Source organism: Ipomoea nil, unplaced genomic scaffold (assembly GCF_001879475.1).
Source record: "Ipomoea nil cultivar Tokyo-kokei standard unplaced genomic scaffold, Asagao_1.1 scaffold1259, whole genome shotgun sequence".
NCBI classification, from domain to species: domain Eukaryota; kingdom Viridiplantae; phylum Streptophyta; class Magnoliopsida; order Solanales; family Convolvulaceae; genus Ipomoea; species Ipomoea nil.
This window is the reverse complement of record NW_017617687.1, coordinates 565792-591089: the sequence shown is the minus strand read 5'-3', so window position 1 is coordinate 591089 and position 25298 is coordinate 565792. Positions and strand designations below refer to the sequence as shown.

At 34.1% G+C, this 25298-nt stretch overlaps 4 protein-coding genes and 1 long non-coding RNA gene across 5 annotated transcripts; 2 read left to right on the top strand and 3 right to left on the bottom strand.

Annotated features, from left to right (window-relative positions):
* Positions 1–293: 293 nt before the first annotated feature.
* On the top strand, positions 294–6953 carry LOC109184283. The gene is made up of 8 exons (XM_019334279.1): positions 294–389; positions 3024–3115; positions 3249–3375; positions 4381–4494; positions 5055–5253; positions 5367–5412; positions 5853–5928; positions 6407–6953. Exons 2-8 carry the CDS (start codon positions 3059–3061, stop codon positions 6703–6705), a joined length of 918 nt encoding a protein of 305 aa, XP_019189824.1. The 5' UTR covers positions 294–389; positions 3024–3058; the 3' UTR covers positions 6706–6953.
* Positions 6954–7502: 549 nt separating this feature from the next.
* LOC109184309 (ABC transporter G family member 11-like) lies at positions 7503–8659 on the bottom strand. The gene is made up of 3 exons (XM_019334305.1): positions 8067–8659; positions 7684–7973; positions 7503–7536 (listed from the first exon to the last, which is right to left on the bottom strand). Exons 1-3 carry the CDS (start codon positions 8496–8498, stop codon positions 7503–7505), a joined length of 756 nt encoding a protein of 251 aa, XP_019189850.1. The 5' UTR covers positions 8499–8659.
* Positions 8660–10978: 2319 nt separating this feature from the next.
* On the bottom strand, positions 10979–14115 carry LOC109184346. Its single transcript, XR_002054747.1, has 4 exons — positions 14001–14115; positions 13499–13598; positions 12643–12717; positions 10979–11185 (listed from the first exon to the last, which is right to left on the bottom strand). It is a non-coding gene; the product is annotated as an uncharacterized LOC109184346 (long non-coding RNA).
* Positions 14116–18117: 4002 nt separating this feature from the next.
* Positions 18118–21748, top strand: LOC109184307. Its single transcript, XM_019334304.1, has 4 exons — positions 18118–18126; positions 18669–18806; positions 19613–20579; positions 20664–21748. The coding sequence occupies exons 1-4, from the start codon at positions 18118–18120 to the stop codon at positions 21746–21748; spliced, it is 2199 nt and encodes a 732-aa protein (XP_019189849.1).
* Positions 21749–23022: 1274 nt separating this feature from the next.
* Positions 23023–24010, bottom strand: LOC109184306. Its single transcript, XM_019334303.1, has 3 exons — positions 23587–24010; positions 23156–23466; positions 23023–23043 (listed from the first exon to the last, which is right to left on the bottom strand). Exons 1-3 carry the CDS (start codon positions 24008–24010, stop codon positions 23023–23025), a joined length of 756 nt encoding a protein of 251 aa, XP_019189848.1.
* Between the last annotated feature and the right edge of the window lie 1288 nt (positions 24011–25298).

Here is a 25298-nt window from a genome sequence, read left to right as displayed (position 1 = left end):
GGATTTATTATTATGGATAGTATTTTTAGGATTTTAAACTTTAGTTTAAAAAAGTTCGGTTAATCGGTTAATCGACCTATTAATTGAAAAAATTCTGATTCAGTTAATTTGGTAACACAAAATTTTGTTCGATAACGGTTAAAATTTTAAAACGATTCACTTAATCGAACAATTAACCGATTGAACATTCCTATTAGCCAACAATGATACAATCTCACATCCACTTCAAAAAGAGATTCTGAAGTAGTATTTAAGTTTGGCCAAACTTCCCCCCATGGTCTTGGCTTGATATCATCACCCTCCCAATAGTAGAAAGTGCACGTTCCGCCTCCGCCTGCTTCGCGGAGTGTACAGCTTAGGTTGCTGCTCTGCTTCGCCCATCGCCAAAGGTAATATCTTCGACTCGTCCTTTATTATTATTATTTTTTTCCCCACCAGGGTTGCGCTTTTAATTTCTGTGCTGCTCTACCCCTTTTTTGTGCTGCGCTGCTCTACTCTGATGGTAAACAGAGTATATATGTATATGGTGTGAGCTATTTAACGTTGAGGGCTTCCTGCTTTGATTTAAATCTTCAAATTCAATTTTTCTTCCACGCTTCATTTGTTTTCCATATATCTGTACACATGGAGTTGCTTCTGGCAAACCTAATTCTTGTTATACAGGCCAAAGAGCAATTTATTTAATGATAATACCTTAAAACAAGAACAACAACTTATAGTAGTTGCTGCTAATATATGCTAATGAAGTTAAAGCAGTAACTATTAACATTTTGCTAATATATGCTTAATGCAGATTTAATTCAATTGTCTGGAAATTGAATTTTTCATTGTTGCCTAGTCCTTTGTATTAAATTTGCAGGGACTGATTTTGCTCAACTTTGACTGTCTGAAATCTGAATGTAGAAATGTTCATTTTTTTTTTCTTCATGAATTAATCCCATTCTCTTTCTCACGTCTGGCAGGTTGATTCAGGCACAAAAGTGTGGACCAAAGTGAATTGGGATCAACTTAAAACTAGTAAGAAAAACTATTTCATTTGCCACCATATTGGTATTAAGTTTAGTTACATCTGGTGTTTATAACTCTTAAAAAGGCTGTTTAGAAGAATAGAACAATGTTTCTTATTACTTCTATTACTCTAGATTACATAACAATATATAGGCATAAAGAAAGCACTGGGAAGAGGCATAATAAAAGCTAGACTGACCAAGAAAAACTACTCCTCTCCTCAAGGCTCTAACTGCTAGAGTAAATAGGGCTGCAGAAAGGGCTGCCTAAGACATATATTTTCTAGCATTTCCAATAATAACTTTATACTTTTTGTTAACTGTTGATTTCTGGGATTTTCACAATTTAGAATTCATAACGTTTTACTTGCTTAGTGTATAAGTTTCCATAGTTACCCTGATTTTGTTGTTGTGTCTTCATGTATCAATCTATTTCTCTCTCTCTCTCCCCCCCTCCCCCCCCACCCCCACCCCCACCCCCTTCCTCCGCTCTTCTCCATGTGACATGTGGCTTAATCAGGACTCAGGAGGTAGTTTAGATCCCAATATTGGTTGTTCCAGTTGGAATACAGACATACACATAGGACATAGTGCTTCCCTGGATCTAGTGTATGAAACGTTTCTGGCTAATGACCTTGGGCAGTTTTGCCTAGGATATAGAGTTTTTTTTTTTTTTTTTTTTTTTTTTTTTTTTTTTTTTTTTTTAAAGATGAATTGATTACGAAAGCATATATTTTCCTTGTTTGATATACCTCAAATGTATTGAGGTCCCATTAAGGCTCTAACCTGTCAAACGGCATGCTGTGCAAGAAATTAATATGGCTATTATTTGAATCTGACATGTCACTGAGTTGTCTTCCGCTGGGAAATGAAAGATCCTCTCACATGTTACTGAGAGTGCATGGAATATTTTCTAAAACCATTGGAACTGGGAACATAACAATGGTACTTCCATAATACTATGGTTGTCACTTGGTAAAAATTAGTTCTTTGATGCTCTGAGGGCAGAGCAAGCTTAAAATAACCTGAATTGAAGACTGAGCTTTAGGAAGATTAATAGGGCTAATTTCTACTGATAAGTTTTCCATGATCTCAAACTGGTCCATTAAGTAAATCAAGTTCTTGGACAAAACTTCAGATTCTATTTAGAAAATCTTGACTTCAATACCCTTCCCTCCCACCCTCCCAAATGTACCAAATAAGGAAGAAACTTTACATCGTATCCTGTTTAAAAACAACACCATTCAGTTGATTAAAAAATAAGTTGAGGTCACTGGGAATTAGATTGATTCTTAGGAAAACTTGAGGGTAGTGATCTTGTAAAGTAGGCCTTCCTTTGTCCAATTGACTATCCCATTGCCCTTTTTTGCATGAAATTCATTATAAGAAAAGTTGAAATAACTATAGATTTACCTATGGATTAAACAACTACATCTTAAATACCTATAGAATTCATTAGGTCAAGTGTAAATGATTGTTTCATAAAGTATTCCTAATTATTTAATTATGAACCTATGCTCAACATGGCTTGGCTGAAATGAATATTTGACTAGAATGGTTAATGTGGGATCTGGGTTTATGATGGTTAATGTATGCTAGACTCCTTGGCTATAGATTTTTTGTTGTTGTTGTTGTTGTTGTTGTTGTCATTCTTGTATGGTTATCCATATTGGTAGTGTGGGGTGAATACATTTTGGTTTAGATATAAACAAGATGGTGAGTGTTTCATTACTTTTTTCTCAGTGTAAAGACTTCATGGCAAATTATCTACATTTTAAAAAAAATAAAAAATTAAATGGATGATGGGTTCGAGTACCTTACTGGTATTGTCAAACAGGTATGGGATGGTAATATTTAGTTGGGTTGGGGACGGGTTCGGGTAGTCATAAGTGTAAATTAGTTTGGATTTGGGAATGGCTAAATGGGTGGGTACCCTACCTTTGCCATCCCTAGTTTCGTCTTAGTATACAAAACACATGTATTTCATCTTGCTTCACATGTCTATTTCTGCTGCAGATTTTTTTGGAGGGGGCTATTTACTGATTACTGTCATGGATCTTAAACCATTTAAACTAGACATAGATGAGCTTATAAGTGAATTCGCTGAGGTATGAACAATTTTGTGCTTCCTTAGTATGATCCTCAACCATAGAGCTGTTGAGTGGTATCACTTAATTTTTTTTCTAGTGTTTTCAATTCTTCCTGCTTCTTTTGGTAAGTAGCAATCTTGTTGGTGTACAGGGTGGATCAACTACTCTCGCTGAGATGAAGAAAGTATGGCTTTCAAAAAAATTCTCCTTTATTTTTGAGGCAAGTCCTTCTACAAATCAGGCATGCTTTATGCAATCACTCTTTGCTTATTCCGTTGGTATGTTCTTAATGTGCTTCATTTGATGTTTTTAACTTTAGTGCTTTGTAACCCAATCTGAGGTGCTTGAGCTTGATCATCTAGATTGAGTGACTGCTTATTATGATAGTAGAAAATTGCCAGTCAACAATGTGTCCACAGTCTACCCCTTAAGTGCTAGGAAGTCCTATTCTTATTGCAGATAAAACCTATGTAACTCAACCAGTTTTTGTCCCCACAATCACTTAAATCTTTCTTAGTTTCCCTCAGCATCAACATGAATTTGGCCATATGATTTGTTTCCGTTATATAAAATATTTATTTTCTGGTAGGTGTAGTGAGAATATGCTATTTGTTACAAGTAGATAATTCTTCACTAATTAATGAATGTTGCATATAATAGTTGTATCTAATTCTTAATGTTGCAAGAGCTAATAGCTTTCTGTCTTAAAATTCTGAAAGAATTAACATTTTAACTTGACTTCAGAGTTTAATGTTTCTTTCCCACAGTTGGTTATTATTATAGTTCTTGGACACCATAATATGTTATTTCTTGCATTGGCAGTGCCCCTTCTAGTTGTATGGTTTATGGTTTTATCCTTGTTATTCTTATCATATTATGTTTGCCATTCATACTCCCTTTTTGGTTCTCACTTTTGTGTTTTTTTTTTTTTTTTCTTGGATTATTTAACATCTATGGATAGCACTGAGAAAATATGTTTAATGCTATTCAGTTCTTAAAGATTACTTGATCTAACTCTGGTAAAAGTATGTTTGGTGACCTAATATTCATTTTAAACTCTGAACTTCTGAAATGAAGGGACTAGGACTGGACTAAACGTAGAGATTATTGAATGTGAATGAGCTATGTAGGTATTATATTCTCCTCGGTCTTAGATATTATTTTCTTTTATCGATGACCTCTAGGAATTTAAACTGCCATCCTCTTGTCCTCAAATAACATTCTTGCTGTTTGGTACTGAATTTACTTTTTTGACTCTTTGTTTTTTGTCTTTTTGGTCTTAGGCTATGCAGTATCTACTCGTTCTTTATCACATAGACTGGGTGGCATTTATTGCTTATATTGCCTTTTCGAGACTCAGCCATTCAAGCCTCTTTTTAAGATATATCTATCTCTTGGTATGTATGACTAAAAACTTTTTCTAATATAGTAGATTAAATTGCAGGTTGTTATGTTTTCTTTCTCTGACTGATCTTCTAGTGACCTGAGACCAGAGAATCCACAAAGCTAATGTATAATGTATTTGATTAGTCACTGATTATCATCCTTCTTTTTGCAAAGGTTATGTACTAGATTTTCAAGCTTGGGTTTTATATTGGCCACTATAAGATGTTGAAGCTACTGTCTGTCTGTCTGTTCTGATGTTTGGTATTAATTCTTTTTATTGGTTTAACCACTGAGATTTAAATTTGAACAATTGAATTCTTGGTTATGCAAATATTCCATTAAATTGTCTTTAGAACTCACAATTATAGGTAATGATACACTAACAGACCAGCTGTTGGTTGTCAAAATGTCAGTATTGGACAAAAATGTCTTGTCACCTTGTTCATTATTTGGTCTGATAGGTCAAATTGTTTACTAAGAAATGAATGGATGTGTACCCATTTCAAAACTGATTCCAGTTGCTGAAATGCTATGACCATTGATGTGATGGTGCGTACTAACTCTTTTACAGGAGAATTGAAGAGGCTGCAAAACCTTGTTGCAGATGCAAAAGCCAACAATATAAATGTTGTCTGTGCTTTAGTCAAAAGAATGCTGGATAAAAACATGTTTCTCTTTGGGTTTGTGGATATAAACGAAGGCTCTGCAACAGAGAGAGTAAATGAGCTTACAGAAATACAGAATGCTAGAGTCCAGACAGCATATGCGAAGTAAGGACTAAATTTTATAAAACCCCACATTAACATAAGGGATTCCCTTCCATTTGATCTTTGGTTTCTTTGTTGCAACTGGCCAAGTGACCATAACCATTTTTGCTGTATAGGTTGTTTGCAAACACAAAAATTGAGCACTTCACCCATTTGGACATGGTAAGCTCCACAACACCTATGTGTATTTCCAAATAGGCATATGTTGCATAAGTATTGCTAGCAACACTTCAGATGGAGAAATAGAATAAAGATGTGATTATCAAGTGTGTAGAGGGTCAAGAGTGTAAATAGCTTCTAAAATAAACTTTTAGAGCTATTGGACAAGTAAAACTTGTGTGCCATTAGTTTGGTCAAATTCTTTCTTGGAAAGTTGCTTTACTTATGCACATGACAGATTATTATGTATGTGCACATATCCCATGGGTTATACTGATATGCAGATTTGTACAATGTGGTCAGTTTGACCAATGAAAGAAATTTTGCTAATTATTGGCTGTCATAACTCATAATCACTTTTTACATGGTCATTTATCAATGCCTTGTGTGACATGTTTGTCATGGTGTTTTCAAAATGGTATTTCTTTAAAAAATTGGTCTAGGGAATGGAACTTGATGCGGATTTGATCAAGCAAAGATCAACAGAATATGCAATGGCCAAGAAACGAGCCATTGAAGGTACGTAACTGTTTCAATATCTTTACGTTTCTTCTACTATTCCCATTTTCAAGTCAAATAAGTAGAGTGGATGTTCTGTTGGAATTATATCTTTCTTGAAGATAATGCATTTTTGTACCTGTGGTTAGACTTTGCCCAACTACATGTAATATTTCCCAAATAATTTTTTGTTTAGCTTTTGGAAAACCGTGTATTAATTTGTTCTAGTTTGCCACTGGCTTGAACTCGAAGTTGTTTCTAAAGTCTCTGAAATACCTGAAACTTCTCTTCTACTCGGGGGGGTCTATTTCTTAATGAAGCCCTCCCTGCTGATTTCAACTGATTACATTATGATCTTTGCTTACTCTTTTATTCTTCTTAACTTCAACTGATTCTTTTTAATGTCTAATATATCTGTGTCTTATGATATAATTTAAGGAAATGCTCCTCCTTTAAACTTCGTTTGATCTCACTGATTGTTCCTGTTTCCTTTCTGAAGAGGCTAGCAAGATTGGAGATATTGAAAACATAAAACACATATCGGAGAATAAGAGATTGATTGGAGAAACAATTCAGCTGAAAGTTGCAGATTGGAATGCACAGAAGGATGCATTCTATCAACAAACAGGATGTGGTCGTCAGTTGGCTGTAGAATCTCTACAACAGGAAGAACCGATGCAAGTTGATAGAAACTTAGAGGAAGCGGGCGAATTGCAGGAAGACAACAACGATGACTTTAGCAAGGAACTGGAAGATGTTCTTTTGTCCGAACAGCTCTTGCTCGAAGATTTCGACTAGGAATACTGATTAGGTTCAAGAGTATTACCATCTTATAATTCAACCTCAAGGATGTGAACTCTTGATCTTCTGCAGTCATGTCCTAATAGTTCAAGGTGCACTTTCTTGGTTTGGCAGATAAGTAAGCACCAAATCTTCCACAACCCCAACCTCCATTGAAACTACAGCCACTGGTTCTGTGCTCAGGTTCTTGATTTGAAATAATTGATGTATAAAGTTTATATTAAAAAAATTATAATTTTATACTCCCTCCGTTCCATTTTTTGTGTCTGATTCGGTTAACGAGGCTTGACTGAAGTTATTTTCAATCGTTATACCCTACACCACGGCGCGTGTAGCACTGTGCGCCGCGCGCCTCCCAAAACGACGTCGTTTTGGGGTCGTTTTGGGAGGCGCTGTAGGAAGTTCCTGTGATTATGTGTATTTGTTCACACAATTATGTGTATTTGTTCATACAGTTATGTACATTCTTTATACAATTATGTACATTCTTTTATACAATTATGTACATCCGAATCAAAAAATTTGTGTGTATTATGTTAAGAGTTGATGTGTATTATGTTAAAAGTTTATGTTTATTATGTATTATGTTAGATTAGAACAAATTACACTTTGGGTCCTGTGAGTATTAGGGTACTGGCAATTTGAGTACAGGACTTTCAAAACTCTCAATTTAAACCTTTATCTATTCATTTTTTGGCAGTTTTGGTCCTCCGGACCAAATTGCCGGCCAAAATTGGCCGGAAAATTATTTAATCGTTCGAATTGTTTTTGGGTGAGGGTAAAAATGTCATTTGTTATTTGCAGTACTGGACGAAGAACGCTGAGGCACTGAGGCACTGTCGCAGATAGATCACGGAGGCACTGTCGCAGATAGATCACGGAGATACAAAATTGTCAGGTTTAGAGTATAGATTATAGTATTATTTTAGTTTCTTGAGATCTGAAAATTGATATATATCCGGGATTTGGATTAACCTGTCTAGGCCGCTGGTGGGTTCATCGAGAAAGAGCAATCTGGGCCGCATCAAGATCTCGACGGCGATGCTCACTCTCCGCTTCTCTCCTCCGCTGATTCCTCGCAAGTGCCAATTCCCAATCACCGTATCTGCGCAATTCTGAAGCCCCATTTCTATGATGGTGCTCTCCACCAGCGCGCGCTTCTCCGTCCTCGGCATCCTATCCGGCAGCCGGAGCTGAGCAGAGTAGGAGATCGTTTCCCGGACGGTCAGAGTTCCGATCAGGTTGTCGTCTTGCGTTACGTATGCCTGTGGAAAGGTTTGAGAGAGGAAATTGATAAAAAGAGTTTGGAAAAGGAATGGAGATTTTGATGGAGTAGAGTAGAGTAGCGGTTTACTCACCGCAGTTCCGAAGGAGAGCTTGGCTTTGTGGCCGTTGAGGGCGATTCTGCCGGAGAGGAAAGCGTTGGCGGCGAGGCGGCCGGAGAGGGCGTCGAGGAGAGTAGATTTGCCGGAGCCGGAAGGTCCCATGAGGGCGGTAAAGGTTCCAGGCTCTGCATACCCGACGAGACCTTCCAGAACATTCTGGGTTTCTCCATTGCCGAGAGTAACCATAACCGTTAAATCCTTCCATGCCAGCCTGGCGGAGACGTCTCCCATGAACTCCGTGTTAGTTTTCTCCTTCCACAGCGTCTCGCTGAGAGGACTCAACCCCCCAACCACAATCCCATTCCCTTGCGGCTTGCTCGCCTCTATCTCCATCATCACCTCCCCCGCCACCGACGAAGACGCCGCCGCCGCCGCCGCCGTCGAGTTTCTCATCCTCGCACTCATTCGTAATATTCGATCTTCAACAACTTAATTAACTAATCTCCCCAATACTACTCCCAAGCATAAATAAGCTCGATCGATCTCTGCAGGCAAGTTCCGCACTTGTAGAAGTTGAATCACGTACTGCAAATACGAACTGAACAGAAAGAAAGAAACGAGATGCGTATGAATGGAAGATGAGTTTTGAAAGTCCTGCAAATAACAAATGACGTTTTTACCCTCACCCAAAAACAATTCGAACGATTAAATAATTTTCCGGCCAATTTTGGCCGACAATTTGGTCCGGAGGACCAAAACTGCCAAAAAATGAATAGATAAAGGTTTAAATTGAGAGTTTTGAAAGTCCTGTACTCAAATTGCCAGTACCCTAATACTCACAGGACCCAAAGTGTAATTTGTTCTGTTAGATTATGTGTATTGTCTTTTAAAAAGAGTATGTATATTTTGTTATATAATTATGTATATTCATGTATACAATTATGTGTATTCTAGTATAACATTATGTACATTTTTGAACAACGGGTTTTTTTTAAAGAAAAAATTACTGCCATTCACTAGGGCGCGAAATTTCTAAAAAAAAAAAAAATTAAAAAAATTAAAACGACGTCGTTTTGTATCTGGGCGCAAAGTGCAACGCGCGTTGTGGTGTAAGATATAAATTGCCAGTTATTTTCAATTTAGTTTTTTATAATATTAAGTTTAGTATTAGTATACAAAATTTATATATTTAAAAATTACATTAAAAGTATTATTAAACACAAAATGTAATCAAGTGCATTGATAACTTGAATATTTTGATTTTTTCTTCTTTGCACAATGCAAAGATATTTCTAAATTTATCATTTTTCCTTTTTAGCTTTTCCCTTTATATACAAACATTAGAAACGAAATATTTTTTTAACATTTTATTATTCTTAACCGAGTCATTGCAAAATATTTCCTAATATTTTAATCTTTTAATAATAATAATAACAACAACAACACTAATTTTGTTTTTATATTATAATTATAACAATTAAATTAGTGTATAAAAAAAAACTCGTGATTTTTTACTAATGATCAATGTGTTAAACTAAAGAAAATAAGTAAAGGATAATCACTATAAGTTAAAATAAATATTGTTTAATATAATGAGAAAATCAACGATTTGGTCTTTGAATTATTAGTGAATTGTCAATGTAGTCCCGTCAATCGTTTATTCATCGATTTGGTCCCTGAAAATAACTGTTTTTAGTCGATTTAATCCCTCCGGCCGTCTTCCGTCAACAAGCCGGTGAGAGCTCCGATTTAGCTTACTCCGAGTCCTTTTTCCTTCCAGCCCAAATTAAAGTAGTCAATACTATGACATTTCACACTCGTTGCACAACACTCTTAACAGAGAATCTGTTGTCTTCTTCTAGTCCCCAAATTTACTTATCTTGAATCAGCTGTCTAGGAAGAGGGATGTTCATGATGAGCTCAACATCTCTGTGAGTGAATATGTCTTTAATGATGCCTTTATCCTAGTTGTGAGTTGTGGGAACTATTAAGTCTGCAACTTTAGAGTGCTCCATGAACGGGAAGGGAAAAAAATATTACATTTGAGTTAGACTTATCCGGTTGCCAATTATCCCCCCAAATGCAAATCTGGTTACCATCTCCAATTCTCCACCTCGTATGCTTGCGAATAATATCCTGAGTTGCAATCAAACTACTCCATATGAAGGATGGGTTGGCTCCTGGTTTGGCTTCCATGAACGAAGAATCTGGGAAATACTTAGGGGTCGTTTACTTCATTTCTTTATTTTTTTCATTTCCAATTTTCCATTTGTCCATTTCTCCAGTTTTCTAATTTTCATTCTCCATTCCTCCAGTTTTTCATTTCTCTAATTTTTTTTTATTTTATTAAATACAATCATCTCATATAGCATTTATACATTTCTACAACAAAGTTAATAATAATAATAATAATAATAATAATAATAATAATAATAATAATAATAATAATAATAATAACAATAACAACAACAACAACAACAACAACAACAACAATAATAATAATAATAATAATAATAATAATAATAATAATAATAATAATCTAATCTAACTCTATAATAAAGCAAGAAGTTTTGTCAATCATTGTTTCCCGCCCAATGAAAACGACGCAGTTTTGGTTTATTAATATTTATCCATCTAAGAGGTTATTTGTTCTGCGCGTGTTATGTGATTATGCATTGGTAGTACGCACAGCCGTTTTCAAAAGGCAACTATTCGTATTAACTTAGCATACACTCCTTGGTTCCCAAGGAGTTCAATTAATGTAGAACTCTTGGAAGTTTAACCAAAATAAATATTAGAAAGGCATCGGGCCTACAATTTCGAAGATACATGCAAGTAAATAACAAGAGAATATTATATATATTACACGGAATATGCAGAGTTGCAATATGCAAATACACATTCAATGAGATGTGCGAATTCCAAAACATTGGCTGCTGCTCAAAATCAATGGTAAATTTGAATTATGAACCTGTATAAATACCCCGGTTCTTCATGGCAAAAATCCTTCACACATTAAGTTCAGTTTACTTCCTTTTCGAAATAGTATTGGTCTGTCAAGATGCCAAGCATGTTCATTGCTGTCAAGAATATCAAGCCGAAACACCAGCTTAGGGCAATCCGGGTGAGAGCAGTAAGGGTCTATGAAGTGCCTGAGAAAAGGGGAGAAGGGCAGGCCAGTAAGAGCATGGAAGTATTTTTCCATGATGAAGAGGTAGTGTTCTTTATTTTCAAAAAATCATATTCATGCTATCTACAAATCTAATGGTCTATAAATGTGTATAAATTTTTTTTAGGTTTTTGCCGGGGAGACTACATTCATGATATGCTATCTACTAACCTAATGATCTTTTGCTGTGTAAAATTTTTTGTCTATTTTATTCGCAGGGAGACTACATTCATGCCAGTATTATTAAAAGGACATTGGAAAGTATAGAGATATAATCAAAGAAGGGAAAGTATTTGAAATCAAGAACTTCATGGCTTCTACAAACTACTATGTCTACAAGATTACGGAACATGACTTCCTAATCAAATTCAACTATAGAACACAAGTGAAGGAGATACATTCTAATGGCTTTCCTTGCAAAATGTTTCGGCTAAAGAGTTTTTTGGCTTTGAAAGATCCTGCTGATGTGAATGACAAGGAATTGATTGGTACTATCTTTACTTTTTTAACTACTAATATCTTCCTTAATCTATTTTTAGTAGTGTTTTCTAATATTTTGTTAAATTGGCAGATGTGATTGGAAGGGTGGTTGAGGAGGAAACAAACAGTGATGCAATCTCTGCTCTAGAATTTTTTTTTTTTTTTTTTTTTTTTTTTTTTTTTTTTTTTATGATGGTGGCTAAATTGGTTTACTGATTTTGTTAATAATAGGAAGCCTCTATTGGAGTGGAAGTTAATAGTCCTGCCTCTATTCAAGCCTCACAAAAGGAAGTAGATGACAATGCTGACAACTCAGGAGATATTAAAAGGTCACTTTTGGATGAGTTTTCATCATCCAAAAGTAGGAAGAAGTTGAAGGAAGCACAAATTAAAAAGGAAAAAATGTAATTGTGACCTTGGTTGAAACTGATTGTTGTGGACCTGCCCTATCTAGACTTAAAGACTGATTTTTTTGTTCTTATTATGGTTTATTTAATCCTGATGATCTCTAAACAATATTTTTAGTTCTAATCCTGTTGATCCCTCATTTTTAAAGGTTATTTTTGGGATATTTTCTAATTATGGTTTACTGTCTTGATGAGATTGCCTAACTCATTGTTACCATATTGCCTAACTCATTGTTACCATATATTGGTGCCTCTACTGCTACTATTATAACCTGTTTTGCAAATTTTCTAACTTCCATTTCAGGTGATTGGGAAGGATGATCAAGGTTCAAGGTTTTAAAATGCAGAAACATGGGACAAAATTTGGCAAGGAACTTATACTTTGTAGATGTAGTTTTGTATAGGTTCCATTAGATATTAAACTTCTCCTATAAAACTGTGTAAAGATACTAAGAACATTGAATGGCAAGAACTTTTTAAAACTTTCTAATACAAGTATAACCTCTTAGAACTAAATAACTTGTGCCTAAAATATAAAGATAGGTTTACTCACCTATTTGCAAGTTCTTCTTTTACTGTGTTTGCAACTCTCAAATCCAATTTTGGTCCATGCTGGTGTCCACCAAAACTGCTAGCACATATGAAAATGAATTAATACACATCACTTAAGTGAAATCTTTGTAATACAAAATAAAGTTAACTAAAATTAACAATAAAATTGTTCAACTTCAGAATCTAAGTACTAATCTTAGGTTAAGCTTTCAAAGAATCCATATTGAGAAACAAACTACTAATCATAGGGTAGTGCCTGATTCTTAATCTACCAAATCTATTGGTTCCAATAAAGCACAGTAGCATAGAAACACCCAATCTGTTAGAATATCCTTAAATTAGAAGAAATACTTTGATACTACACCTAACTTTAATCTGCTGTGATATAGAATAAAAAAAAAAAGCAAATTTTTAAAAAAAATCTAAGTCAAAAAAATTTGGAAAACATCCTTAACTTTTGAAATATTTTTAAATGTGGTGCAATTTAAATAATACAGTAAGTACTGCTCTTAGGTTAAGCTTCAGGAATTATTTATGTATCTAAATAGTTTCATTACTCTACCAAAGCTCTTAATTGTTCTATAGAATGACTTATACATATACACTAGAAGACTGATAGCTGAAACAAAGAATTCCAAAAAGTATTGGATTAATGGTATATTCATCCAACAATCAAAGAAATGGCCAATTTGAAGTATATGAATTGGGTCTAAAATTGAGGACAATTTGTTAACAAAATTCTGTTTAATTAAAAGTTTCTATTGCCTTGCAAACTAAAATGAACAAACTTACAAACTATGCAATTATATGCATACAAACTAATCTAAAGAACAGGAAAAAAAATATAAAATCTTAACCTATTTGCTTAGATCCCCATGCTGCTTTTAGTTTCTTTGATTGATGTCTTATTTTCTGCTTGATTCTCTACAATTCCACCAGAGCTTGGGTTATTCCATCCTCAACAAAATAAGACAAAGAAAAAAAAAAAACAGGTTAGAAATTGTATCACTGTATTAAAGAACAACACCAAAAGGAAAGGATACACTGGCACAAAAAACATTTTTAGAGATATTTATAAAGGGAAGGATACAATAAAATTTAATGTTAACTTATCCTTAATTGTTCTATATAATGACTTATATACAACAATTAAATACACTAACTAATGCAAATTGGATACTTTAAGTTACTAGAAGACTGATAGCTGAAACAAAGAATTCCAAAAAGTTTTGGATTAATGGTATATTCATCTAACAATCAAATAAAGGTCCGAGTTGATGTATATAAACTGGGTCTAAAATTGAGAACAATTTGTTAAAAACTAATCTAAAGTCAGGAAAATAAATGTAAAATGTTAACCTATTTGCTTAGATCACCATGCTGCTTTTAGTTTCTTTGATTGATGTCTTATTTTCGGCTTCATTCTCTTCAATGTATCCAGAGCTTTGGTTATTCCATCCTCAACAAAATAAGAAAAAAATAAAAACAGGTTAGAAATTGTGTGTCCAATATTAAAGAACAACACCAAAAGGAAAGGATACACTGGCACAAAAAAGATTTTTAGACAATTAGAAGCAAAGAAGCAATGTGTTCAATATTCTACAAACTTATATACAGAATGTGAATAAAATGGAATTATTGGGCTGTGAAGTAAAAACTAATCATTCTTAGGGAAAGTAAAACATTCTTTAGATATTAAATATAATTGATGGCCAGCTATCATTACTATTAAGAGAAAACCCTTCAGTTCCACTTCGAATCGCAAAATCATTGAAAAAATATAAATTTGCTACAATGAACCAATCTACTGATAGCTGCCCCATCTAACTACAAAAATAGTTTTCCAGTTTGAGACCTCAGCCAGAGAGACAATTGACATTAGCAGTTGCAAGTACACACAATAGACAGTGCAATGAAGAAGATTACTAAGTCAACAATTATAGGCATCAAAAGGAAACCAAGTGAGCAAAATAAAGGTAAGTTCGAAACTTATCTTTTTTCATACTTTAAATGAAGCTTCATTTTTGCATCCCTATTGCTTTTCGATTCTGTTTATGCTCTCCATCTCCTCCAATAACTCCAGTATGTCCATAAAAAAAAATAGATTAGAGATTACAGTATGAAAAATAGATTAGAGATTACTCCTCAAAAAGTAGATTATAGGTGAGTGTTTGTGTGAATAATAATATATTTATAGCATTTAGCACATGAAAAAAACGCACTTAACCGTAACTTCTCAATCTGGTGTTTTTAGAGCAGCATTAAAAAGAACACAATTTATAACCCTAATTGCGGTGAATCATACAAATCTGAAATTAAGAGATTTTATCTATGAGAATCGATCTGCATGCTTAACTATTCTTACTAAGGATAAGAGATTACAGTATGAAAAATTGATCAATTTCGAATTGGACAACAGTCATGCATAAGAAACCCTAAACGAATTGACTGAAAGATGGAAGCATACTAATTAGAATGCTGTAATTTTTTTTTATTTGAAGAAATAAAGAGTATTTTTTTTCATTACAAACAACAAAGTCTATTTTAAGCCTAATACAAGAAATATTGTAGTACAACTAATCATGCATTGAGAATTATACCAGTTACATACTGTCAGTACAACTTAAACAGTCAAAATTAATGTATATACTCAACAGATTTGTGTAAAAATTCATACACATAGATAACTATTGCATAGCTAAAACAAAACAAAAAAAAAATTATCAATGCATTGAGAGTTCTACAAGTTACATACTGTCCTAGGTCTTAAAAGAAAATGAATAATGAGCAGGTTAGGAAAACTTACTTTCGTAACTGAGGATGGATTGCATAAACTTAACACTGTAGAGCATAACCTGTAAATATAATTAAGATATCATATTAAGTAACACAATTACTTTTTACTATAAAATTAAAGTAGAATCTTTAATCCAATAAAAATAAGAGAACTTAATATAAGTCCAAGGGACAAGAGAGCTTAATATAAGTCATACTTAATTTAAAATTTAAGTATGAAAAAAAGCATAATATTAAAAATAAGTATTACTTAATTTAAAGTTTAAGAACACTTACTTGACATTTCAAGTGCCAAGCCATTTGAACCTCCTTCAAATAAGCCATTTGGTCCCTGGAAATATACTGTTACAAAACAGTAGTCGGACATTAATAAGCCATAGCAATTATTAGTTTTCAATAGTACTTAATGACTATTTTTCAATAGATCTTTTTTTTTTTTTGTTTGTTTGTTTGTATCAGTACACAACATGTATATGAAATCTAGGCTGAAATTAAACAAATCAATGTAGAAGATACTTAGCTTTCTTCATGCTCGAATGTATGAAGCTACTCATTCTGCAAAAAAAAATTTAAAAAAAATCCACCATCAACAACAATCAACACATTTAATCCCCACCCAAGTACTGGAAAAGTTAAATAGATTAGCCTAACAACGCATGCATTGCAAAATTTAAAGAAAAAAAAAAAAACCCTAGACAGACAATTAAGTGAACCTAATGCACAAATCGGGTAAAATCTTCATAGATTATGTCTTCTTAGACTTTAAATTGAAGAAATTCATAAACATAATCTACAAATGCTTGGCTAAATTAAACGAATTAGATAGATTGCATAGAAGGATTATACTTACAACGATGATGGTAGCAGCCTTCGTCTTCACTGTTAGCTTAGATTTATGGTAGTATGATTGCCAAATTTGTGATGCTTGAACAATGATTGCATCACAAATCTGGAAAATCAAGTAATATAGAGACATAGAGGTAATAGATAGATAGATGCAGAGAGAGAGAGCGATGGTGAGGAAGAGAAATGTCTGTGTGAGATATTCCGGGTAAGAAATGAACACAAAGCTTCCTGACCCTTCATTTTTGTTTTATATATATATATATATATATATATATATATAATATATATATATATATATATATATATATATATATATATATTGAAATGATGTGTGTGCACGTGTAACCTGCATAATAAATTTGACATTTGAGGTGTAATGCATATATTATTTATATATATAATCTATATTATATATTACACACACACACACACACACACACACACACACACACACACACACACACACACATATATATATATATATATATATATATATATATATATATTTGTATATAGAAATATATAAAAAAATTATAGAGATTAATTAATAGATAGTGTTTATATTAGAGATTTTTATATAATATATAGTTTGTACTATTTCAATTTTTTAAAAATTTTATTTGATTGTGTTTGTAGAAAATGAACCCGTATTTGTTTATGGACAGTTATATGATGCTGTATTCAGATTAAGTAACTCAGACGGTCTTAAGATATTAATTTGTGGCGAAACATAAAATAATTGTACTTACTGATGTAGTTTATAAAGAGGATTTTTATAATTTGTAATTTAATTTTTTCTGCCAATAATATTTTTACTTTTTTGCACAATAACACTTTATTTTTATTAAAATTGTATTTACCCCGTGCATCGCACAAGACAATATCTAGAAAAATACTAATTATGCTCCATATGAGAAAGCAAAATACTAAGTACATACCACCAAAGTTAAAAAATAGAAAAAAAAATGTGATTCAAAAGGCATAGTAAAATAATGATTTAAGGAACATAATCATTTAAACCCTTTTGTTAAATAGAAAGTCTACATTGTACGTAGCTGTTTCAAGTGTTAGTAATCCAATAAGTTTAAAATTTTTGATTTGTGGCGAACATGTACCATGTCTAAGTACCGCTAAAAAATGTTATGTCCAAAAGAAGTTTTCTAACAATGTGTAATAAAATTTCATAGTTGATCATTTCAAATTTATTAGTTTTAAAATTGTATATTTTTTCATCTTATTATATTATACGAAATATTCTATATATATATATATATATATATATATATATATATATATATATATATATATATATATATATATATATATATATATATATATAGCTGTGCATCACACGGGTGCAACTACTAGCTCTATAATAAAGCAACAACTTCTTGCAAATCAATTTCCCCCCAAATAAAAAGCTACCGTTTAGAGCCATAAGACAATTACAATCGTATTAAATGCTATTCACACACTTGGTTGCAGATTCTGAGGAGGCTTAGCCAAAATAACTCTTGGTTTTAAGAATAACTTTTGACAATTTGTTAAATTAAACTTAATAGATTAACAATAACGAAGAGGTAATAATCTTGAATGGTTTAATGGATGTTCTATGATTTATTGTTGTGGAGTAAAATAGTATTTACATTATAATCATATTTTATATTAAAATATTAAAAGTACTTTTAATACAAAGTCTTAATTTATGAAAAAATAAATTGTTTTAGTAAAGAAATAAAATTTGGTGTAATGGGTTGGAGATAGAAAAAAAAATGATATAAGAATATACAAGGAATATTCCTTATGGTGTAAAATTTGGTGAAGAGACTTAGAGATGGCAATCGTTATTGTGTGGACTATGGTCCACAGAAGCTATGTGGATCATATTTTGTATGTTATAAAATAATGTATACTTAGTGCAAAAATAATGTACTTTTAGAATATTAAAAATGTACTTTGTATTTAGAGAAATTACATTATTTGAATACTACAAATATATTATTTTTATAATGTACATTCGGTACAAAAATAATGTACGTTTTAATATATTAAAAATGTACTTTCTTTTATGGTCCATACAGCACTATGTGGACCATGGTTCACACAATAATTTGCCTAGAGATAGTTTTAGGGTTAGGAGAAAACATTTTATTAATTGTTTTATTGGGTTCGGGTTATGTGCTACATTATTGGATTAGTTTTGGGTCAGATTATTTAGAAGAAAAAAATGAAAGAAATAAAGTTTGACCCAAGAATTTATTATATTTAGTATATTTGTTTAGTAAAAATTATAAAATAACATTGGTGTAATGGATTGGAGATGGAAATAATTTGATGTAAAAATATACTGAAGCGGTTTGGCGTCTGTTTGGTTTTGATATACAGCTTAAGGCGCCTTCAGTGGAAAGGTTAAGCTTTCACCTTCCTAATCAACAGAGTGTGATATTTGCAAATGATGATGCTGTTGAGAACATTGTTAATAGACCTACTATAGCACAGAACATGTTTTTGGAATGGTTTGAGGCAAATAAAACATACCTCGATGCAAGAGAACTTACTTATGTTTAGATGCCAACACGATTCGTTTGGAAGAAAGACCTTAGAAAATAGTAGCCACGGAAAAAAGGGTTCTCAATCGGACGTATATTCTATGTCCCGCCAGCTACTGGAGAACTTTTCTATTTGAGGTGTTTGCTGAATAAAATCCGTGACCATGTGTTGGAAGGCTAGATCATGTGCGGTACAAATGCAGGAACCAGAGTATTGATTCCTAGGATGTCACTTACACCGTCAGATCCAAGATTGCCTTTCAAATTTCAACGAAAGCAATTTCCTTTGATGCTATCCTATGCCATGACAATCAACAAATGTCAAGGACAAACGCTTGCTAAAGTGGGGTTGTTGTTGAAAAAACCTGTCTTTAACCATGGACAACTGTACGTAGCTGTTTCAAGAGTTAGTAACCCCAGGGGTTTGAAAATTTTGATTTGCGGGGAAAGTGTACCATGTCTTAGTACGACTAAAAATGTTGTGTACAAAGAAGTCTTCAATAATGTATAATAACATTCCAGAATTTATTATTTAAAATTTAGTATTTTTTTTAAATACTAGGTTTCTTATTATTATTATATTATACGTAATATTCTATGTACTATATAGGTAGCCATGCATCACATTGTTTCAACAATGAAGTCTTCAACAATGTCTAATAAAATTACTATATTCATCAATGTGTAATAAAATCACAAGTTTTTCATTTCACATTTTGTGAGGTTCAAATAACTATATTCTATACTGTAAATGGGCGATGCTCTAAACATTTTCCTAAGAGATTTGTTGGTAGTTCTACATTTGATGATGATGGTTACCCGGTATATAGAAGGAAAGACAATGGCAGTGTAGTTACAAAGAACGGTATCGCCTTGGACAACAGGTATGTGGTATCGCACAATAGATATTTATTGCTCAAGTACAAGGCTCATATAAATGTCGAGTGGTGCAACCAGTCACGGTCAATCAAGTACCTCTTCAAGTATGTTAACAAGGGTCATGATCGAGTAACCGCCGAGTTTTACAAAACAGGCAATGATGACGAGAATGGCAAAGCAATAGATGAGATAAACATGTACTATGACTGTAGGTACATATCCCCGTGTGAAGCGGTCTGGCGTCTGTTTGGTTTTGATATACAACTTCGGGCGCCTTCGGTGGAAAGGTTAAGCTTTCACCTTCCTAATCAACAGAGTGTGATATTTGCATATGATGATGCTGTTGAGAACATTGTGAATAGACCTACGATAGCACAGAGCATGTTTTTAGAATGGTTCGAAGCTAATAAAACATACTCCGAGGCGAGAGAGCTTACTTATGTTGAGATGCCAACAAGATTCGTTTGGAAGAAAGACCTTAGAAAATGGCAGCCACGAAAGAAAGGGTTCTCAATAGGACGTATATTCTATGTCCCACCAGCTACTGGTGAAATTTTCTATTTGAGGTGTTTGCTGAACAAAGTCCGCGGCCCGAAAAGTTATGAAGATATTATGACTGTAAATGGGGTGCAATATGACTCATTCCGATATGCGTGTTATGCAAGGGGTTTAGTTGATGATGACAACGAATATGTTGATGCAATAGATGAAGCCAGTCATTGGGCGTCAGCAGATCAATTGAGGAGATTGTTTGTGACATTGCTAATGAGCAGTTGCATGGGGAAACCGGAAATAGTTTGGCATGCCGTTTGGCAACATCTATCAGACGATGCACAATTCAACGTCCGTAGACAACTGCAGAACAAAGGTAATCGTACATTTTATTAAAAATATTAAGTCAAGTTTAACGTACTCATGTTATAACATCAAATTTTTATATATATTTATGCAGATTTTGTGTTGACCGATTCGCACAAAATGAACTTTGCTTTAGTAGAGATTGAGAAGCTATTATCTAATCATGGTAAGAGTTTGAAGGACTATCCTGAGATGCCAACTGCAAATTTTGGTGCCTTAAATGTTATTGCAAACAGATTTATTCAAGAAGAATTAGCATACGATTGTGCCGAACAGGAGAAAGGGAATCAAGAATTGGTAAGACAGTTAACAGACGAACAAAACGCAATATACAATGAAGTGTTAACTGGCGTGGATCGCCAGGAAGGGGGGTTATTCTTCGTTTATGGTTATGGAGGGACAGGTAAGACTTTCTTGTGGCGAGCACTTTCTTCCGCATTAAGGTCTAAGAGTCAAATAGTGTTAAATGTAGCTTCGAGTGGCATAGCTTCGCTTTTATTGCCCGGTGGCAGGACCGCACATTCTCGGTTTGCAATTCCGATTTCTGTTAATGAAGATTCAACATGTAACATACGTACCGGCAGTGAACTGGCGGAACTTCTTGTGCAAACAAAGTTGATAATATGGGACGAAGCCCCCATGATGCATAAATTCTGCTTTGAAGCCCTGGATCGAACTATGCGGGATTTGATGCGCTTCATAAATCCAATGAGTTCAGATATGACATTCGGTGGTAAGACAGTTGTTTTGGGGGGCGATTTCAGGCAAATTTTACCAGTCATTCCAAAGGGTACTAGACCGGATATAGTTAGAGCGAGCATTAGCTCATCCTACCTATGGAAATCCTGTAAAGTACTAAGGCTGACTAAGAATCTACGTTTGAAGAGTTTTCAATCCGAAACCGAGTGCAAGGACATCGAGGAATTTGCAAAATGGATAGCTAATATAGGTGATGGAATTATTGGGTGTCAACTTGAGGGGGAGTCAGAGATTACTGTTCCAGAAGATTTGTTGTTGAAGTGCGAAGATGACCCTATTGCTACAATTGTTGATAGCACTTTCCCCAATTTCCGACTGGGAATTGCCGATTTGTCATATCTTAATCATAGTGCAATTTTAGCTCCAACATTGGATGTGGTAGATGCCGTTAACCAATACATGAATGATCATAATCCTTGAGTTGTGATTCTGTGTGTAAGTCAGATGCCAATGTTGACATGTTAGCGGATTTGCACACTCCCGAATTCTTGAATGCCTTGAGATGTTCTGGAGTACCAAATCATGCATTGACATTGAAAGTTGGATCACCTGTTATGCTATTGCGAAATATTGATCACACATTAGGATTATGCAACGGTACAAGGTTGATTGTTACAAGGTTGGCTGACCATGTGTTGGAAGGCAAAATCATGTGCGGTACAAATGTAGGAACCAAAGTATTGATTCCTCGGATGTCACTTACACCGTCAGATCCAAGATTGCCTTTCAAATTTCAACGAAAGCAATTTCCTTTGATGCTATCTTATGCCATGACAATCAACAAAAGTCAAGGACAAACGCTTGCTAAAGTTGGGTTGTTGTTGAAAAAACCGGTCTTTAACCATGGACAACTATACGTAGCTGTTTCAAGAGTTAGTAACCCCAGGGGTTTGAAAATTTTGATTTGCGGGGAAAGTGTACCATGTCTTAGTACGACTAAAAATGTTGTGTACAAAGAAGTCTTCAATAATGTATAATAACATTCAAGAATTTATTATTTAAAATTTAGGATTTGTGCAAAATAATACGTTTCCTATTATGTTTCTTATTCTTATTATATTATACGTAATATTCTATGTACTATATAGGTAGTTTCCCTTAATGTATAATAAAACTACTATATTCATCAATGTGTAATAAAATCACAACTTTTCATTTCACATTTTTACAGGTTCAAATAACTATATTCTATACTGTATATATATCATACTATATATATAGCCGCGCATCGCGCGGGTGCACCTACTAGTAATAATAATAAGCAAAAGATAAGGGGGAAAAAAGGAAAAAAGGAAAAAAAAAAAAAAAGGAGAGAGAGAAGAATGGGGAACAAACAACAATGAAAGAAGAAATTACCTACATGATTTGGGTAAATTATTGTATGGACCATGATCCACACAATGTTACGTGAACTATAACAAAAGGTACATTTTTAATATACTAAATATACATTATTTTTGTACTGAATGTACACTATATAATATAATGTACACTCAGAACAAAAATAATGTACATCCCCTGAATATAATGTACATTATTTTTGTACTGAATATACATTATTTTTGTATTGAATGTACATTATTTTACAGTAGACAAAATATGGTCCACGCAATTTGTGTGGACCTTGATCCACACAATAATGATTGCATGATTTGACCTTGAGACCTCAAACAAAGATAACACTATTCACCGACCTATTTCCATTTACGAAAGAACTGGAGATAGAAAACAAAATGGGAGAAAGAAATTTAGTAAACAAGTTTTTCATTTTCCATTTTTCCACTTCCCCATTTTTCTATTTTTCTGAAAAATTCTCCAATTTTCCACTTTAGTAAACAACCCCCTAGCTTTAGAAACTAGAGAATCAGGATTCTGATAAAGTCTCAAAGCCTGTTTGTAAAGAAGAGCGAGGTTGAATTCATAGAGATTCCTAACGCCAAGACCTCCCCATTTTTTGGGTATGTATAAATGTTTCCCTGGCTTCCGATTGATGCCTCTATTGTTGCCTCCACCACCTTTCCACCAATATGAATTCATAACATTCTCTACCTCCTTAACAAGAACTTTGGGCATTAAGAAAACCCCTCTGGCATACGTGGGTTGTGCTTGGAGGACAGTTTTCATTAATATCTCCCTGCCTGCTTTAGAGATAAATTTGTGGTTCTAATTATTGATACAGTTGATTATCCACTATTTTATGAAGCTTACTGTCTCTTTCTTGTTTCGACCAACCATCAAGGGAAGACCTAGATAATTACCCATACCACTCCCTTGTTGAATCCGCAGTATAGTCCCCAACCTATTCCTCATATCCAAAGTTGTATTACCACTGGATGCAAGAGTAGATTTTTCCATATTCATACACTGTCCAGTTGCCTTCTCATACACTTGGAGGAGGTGTCTCAAATCTTTTGCTTCCTCTACATTAGCCTTGAAGAAAATAAAGATGTCATCTGCGAAGAAAAGATGGCTAATCAACTGGGCATTCCTTGCAACTGAGATACCATGAAGTTTACCACTCCTCTCATAGTCTCTTATCATCGCATTGAACCCCTTTGTCACAATGATAAACAAGTATGAGGAAATTGGGTCACTTTGCCTCAGCCCCCTCTCCGGTTTAATATGCCCAATTTCTTCCCCTTGGTCTAACACAAAATACTCCACCAAAGACACACACTCCATCACAAGACCAACACATTTTTCATTATATTATAGCCCATTTGATCATGATGTTGCGCAATAAGGACCACTCCAATATGTCATAAGCTTTGCTAATATCCAACTTGAGAGTTGCATAGCCTTCCTTCCCTTGAGTTTTTCTTTTCAAATAATGTTACATTTCAAATGCAATCATTATGTTATCAGTTATTAGCCTACCCGGAACAAAACCAATTTGGTTATCCGAGACATTGTCATTCAGTAAGAGTTTCAGCCTGTTAGCTAAAGCCTTATGATTAACAAAATTAAGGACATGATTGTAATCACATGCATTACTGGAGAAAATCATAGTAAAGTAATTCCTTACCAATGAATTTAGTTCTGGTCCCTGAGTGATCCACTTCCTGTGTGATTTCTGAGTTTTTGAAAGTCATTATTTCTTCTCCTCTGCTTCATCGCATTGTGGAAAAATTTGGTGTTGTTGTCTTCTCCTTGAAACCAGAATAACTTGGCCCTTTGTTTCCATTACATATTCTGCTTGTCCAAAGATTGAGAAATTGTTGATGAGCATTTGAGAATTCCCACGCACCTTGACTGTCTGTTCTACAACGAAGGATGCCCATATGTCTTTTGAGTGCCGCAATTTGTGGTTGTAAATTCCGATTAATTTCTTTGCCCCATTTCCATATTATAGTTTTTAAACATGAATTTTCTTCTTCTTCTAGTCTGATGTATAGGTGCTGGCCAGACAACAAGTGGAATATGGTTGCTTAAGGGAGCCTCGAAAGATTCAACAGAAGCTTCCACAAAGCAATCCAGCCAACCATCATTGATAAGAATCGGTCAAGTATATCTCTAATCCAATTAGCGATACCTCTACCTCGTTCCCAAGTGTATTGGTACCCTTTGAAGTCAAAATTCCTCAATCCACTAAATTTGATCGCATCCTTGAAACCTTGCATGAGCCAAAAGGGTTGTTGAGCACCACAGAGCTTCTCTTCCAAACTAAGAACATCATTGAAATCTCCCATCAGCATCTAAAGGAGTGAATTGTTGGTAGATAGATCCTTTAGGAGCTCCCTGGTCACCCTCCGTTGATGACTTTCGGGATTACCATAGAAGCTGGTGAAGTGCCACGTAGGGGACTCCGCCGATTATTTTACAATAGTGTCGATGTGGTTAGTAGAGTGGCCCATAATATTAACCTCCAACTCTCTTTTCCAAATGAGGGTTAGTCTAGCACTGAATCCTACGCTATCCACTATGAACAATAAATCCAAGCCCAATCTTTTTTTGATATCCTCCAACCTGT

Coding starts and splice junctions, on each gene's coding strand:
- LOC109184283 (XM_019334279.1), top strand. CDS start 3,059: ATGGATCTTAAACCATTTAAACTAGACATAGATGAGCTTATAAGTGAA. Junction 5,254..5,366: donor GTCCAGACAGCATATGCGAA/GTAAGGACTAAA, acceptor TTTGCTGTATAG/GTTGTTTGCAAACACAAAAA. Junction 5,929..6,406: donor CAAGAAACGAGCCATTGAAG/GTACGTAACTGT, acceptor TCCTTTCTGAAG/AGGCTAGCAAGATTGGAGAT.
- LOC109184309 (XM_019334305.1), bottom strand. CDS start 8,498: ATGAGTGCGAGGATGAGAAACTCGACGGCGGCGGCGGCGGCGGCGTCT. Junction 7,974..8,066: donor AGCTCTCCTTCGGAACTGCG/GTGAGTAAACCG, acceptor ACCTTTCCACAG/GCATACGTAACGCAAGACGA. Junction 7,537..7,683: donor CCCACCAGCGGCCTAGACAG/GTTAATCCAAAT, acceptor ACAGTGCCTCAG/TGCCTCAGCGTTCTTCGTCC.
- LOC109184307 (XM_019334304.1), top strand. Junction 18,807..19,612: donor TGTTTTTGGAATGGTTTGAG/GCAAATAAAACA, acceptor CATTTTCCTAAG/AGATTTGTTGGTAGTTCTAC. Junction 20,580..20,663: donor TAGACAACTGCAGAACAAAG/GTAATCGTACAT, acceptor ATATTTATGCAG/ATTTTGTGTTGACCGATTCG.
- LOC109184306 (XM_019334303.1), bottom strand. CDS start 24,010: ATGGAGTGTGTGTCTTTGGTGGAGTATTTTGTGTTAGACCAAGGGGAA. Junction 23,467..23,586: donor TCAACAAGGGAGTGGTATGG/GTAATTATCTAG, acceptor TCTCTAAAGCAG/GCAGGGAGATATTAATGAAA. Junction 23,044..23,155: donor CTAGGGGGTTGTTTACTAAA/GTGGAAAATTGG, acceptor TTCTATCTCCAG/TTCTTTCGTAAATGGAAATA.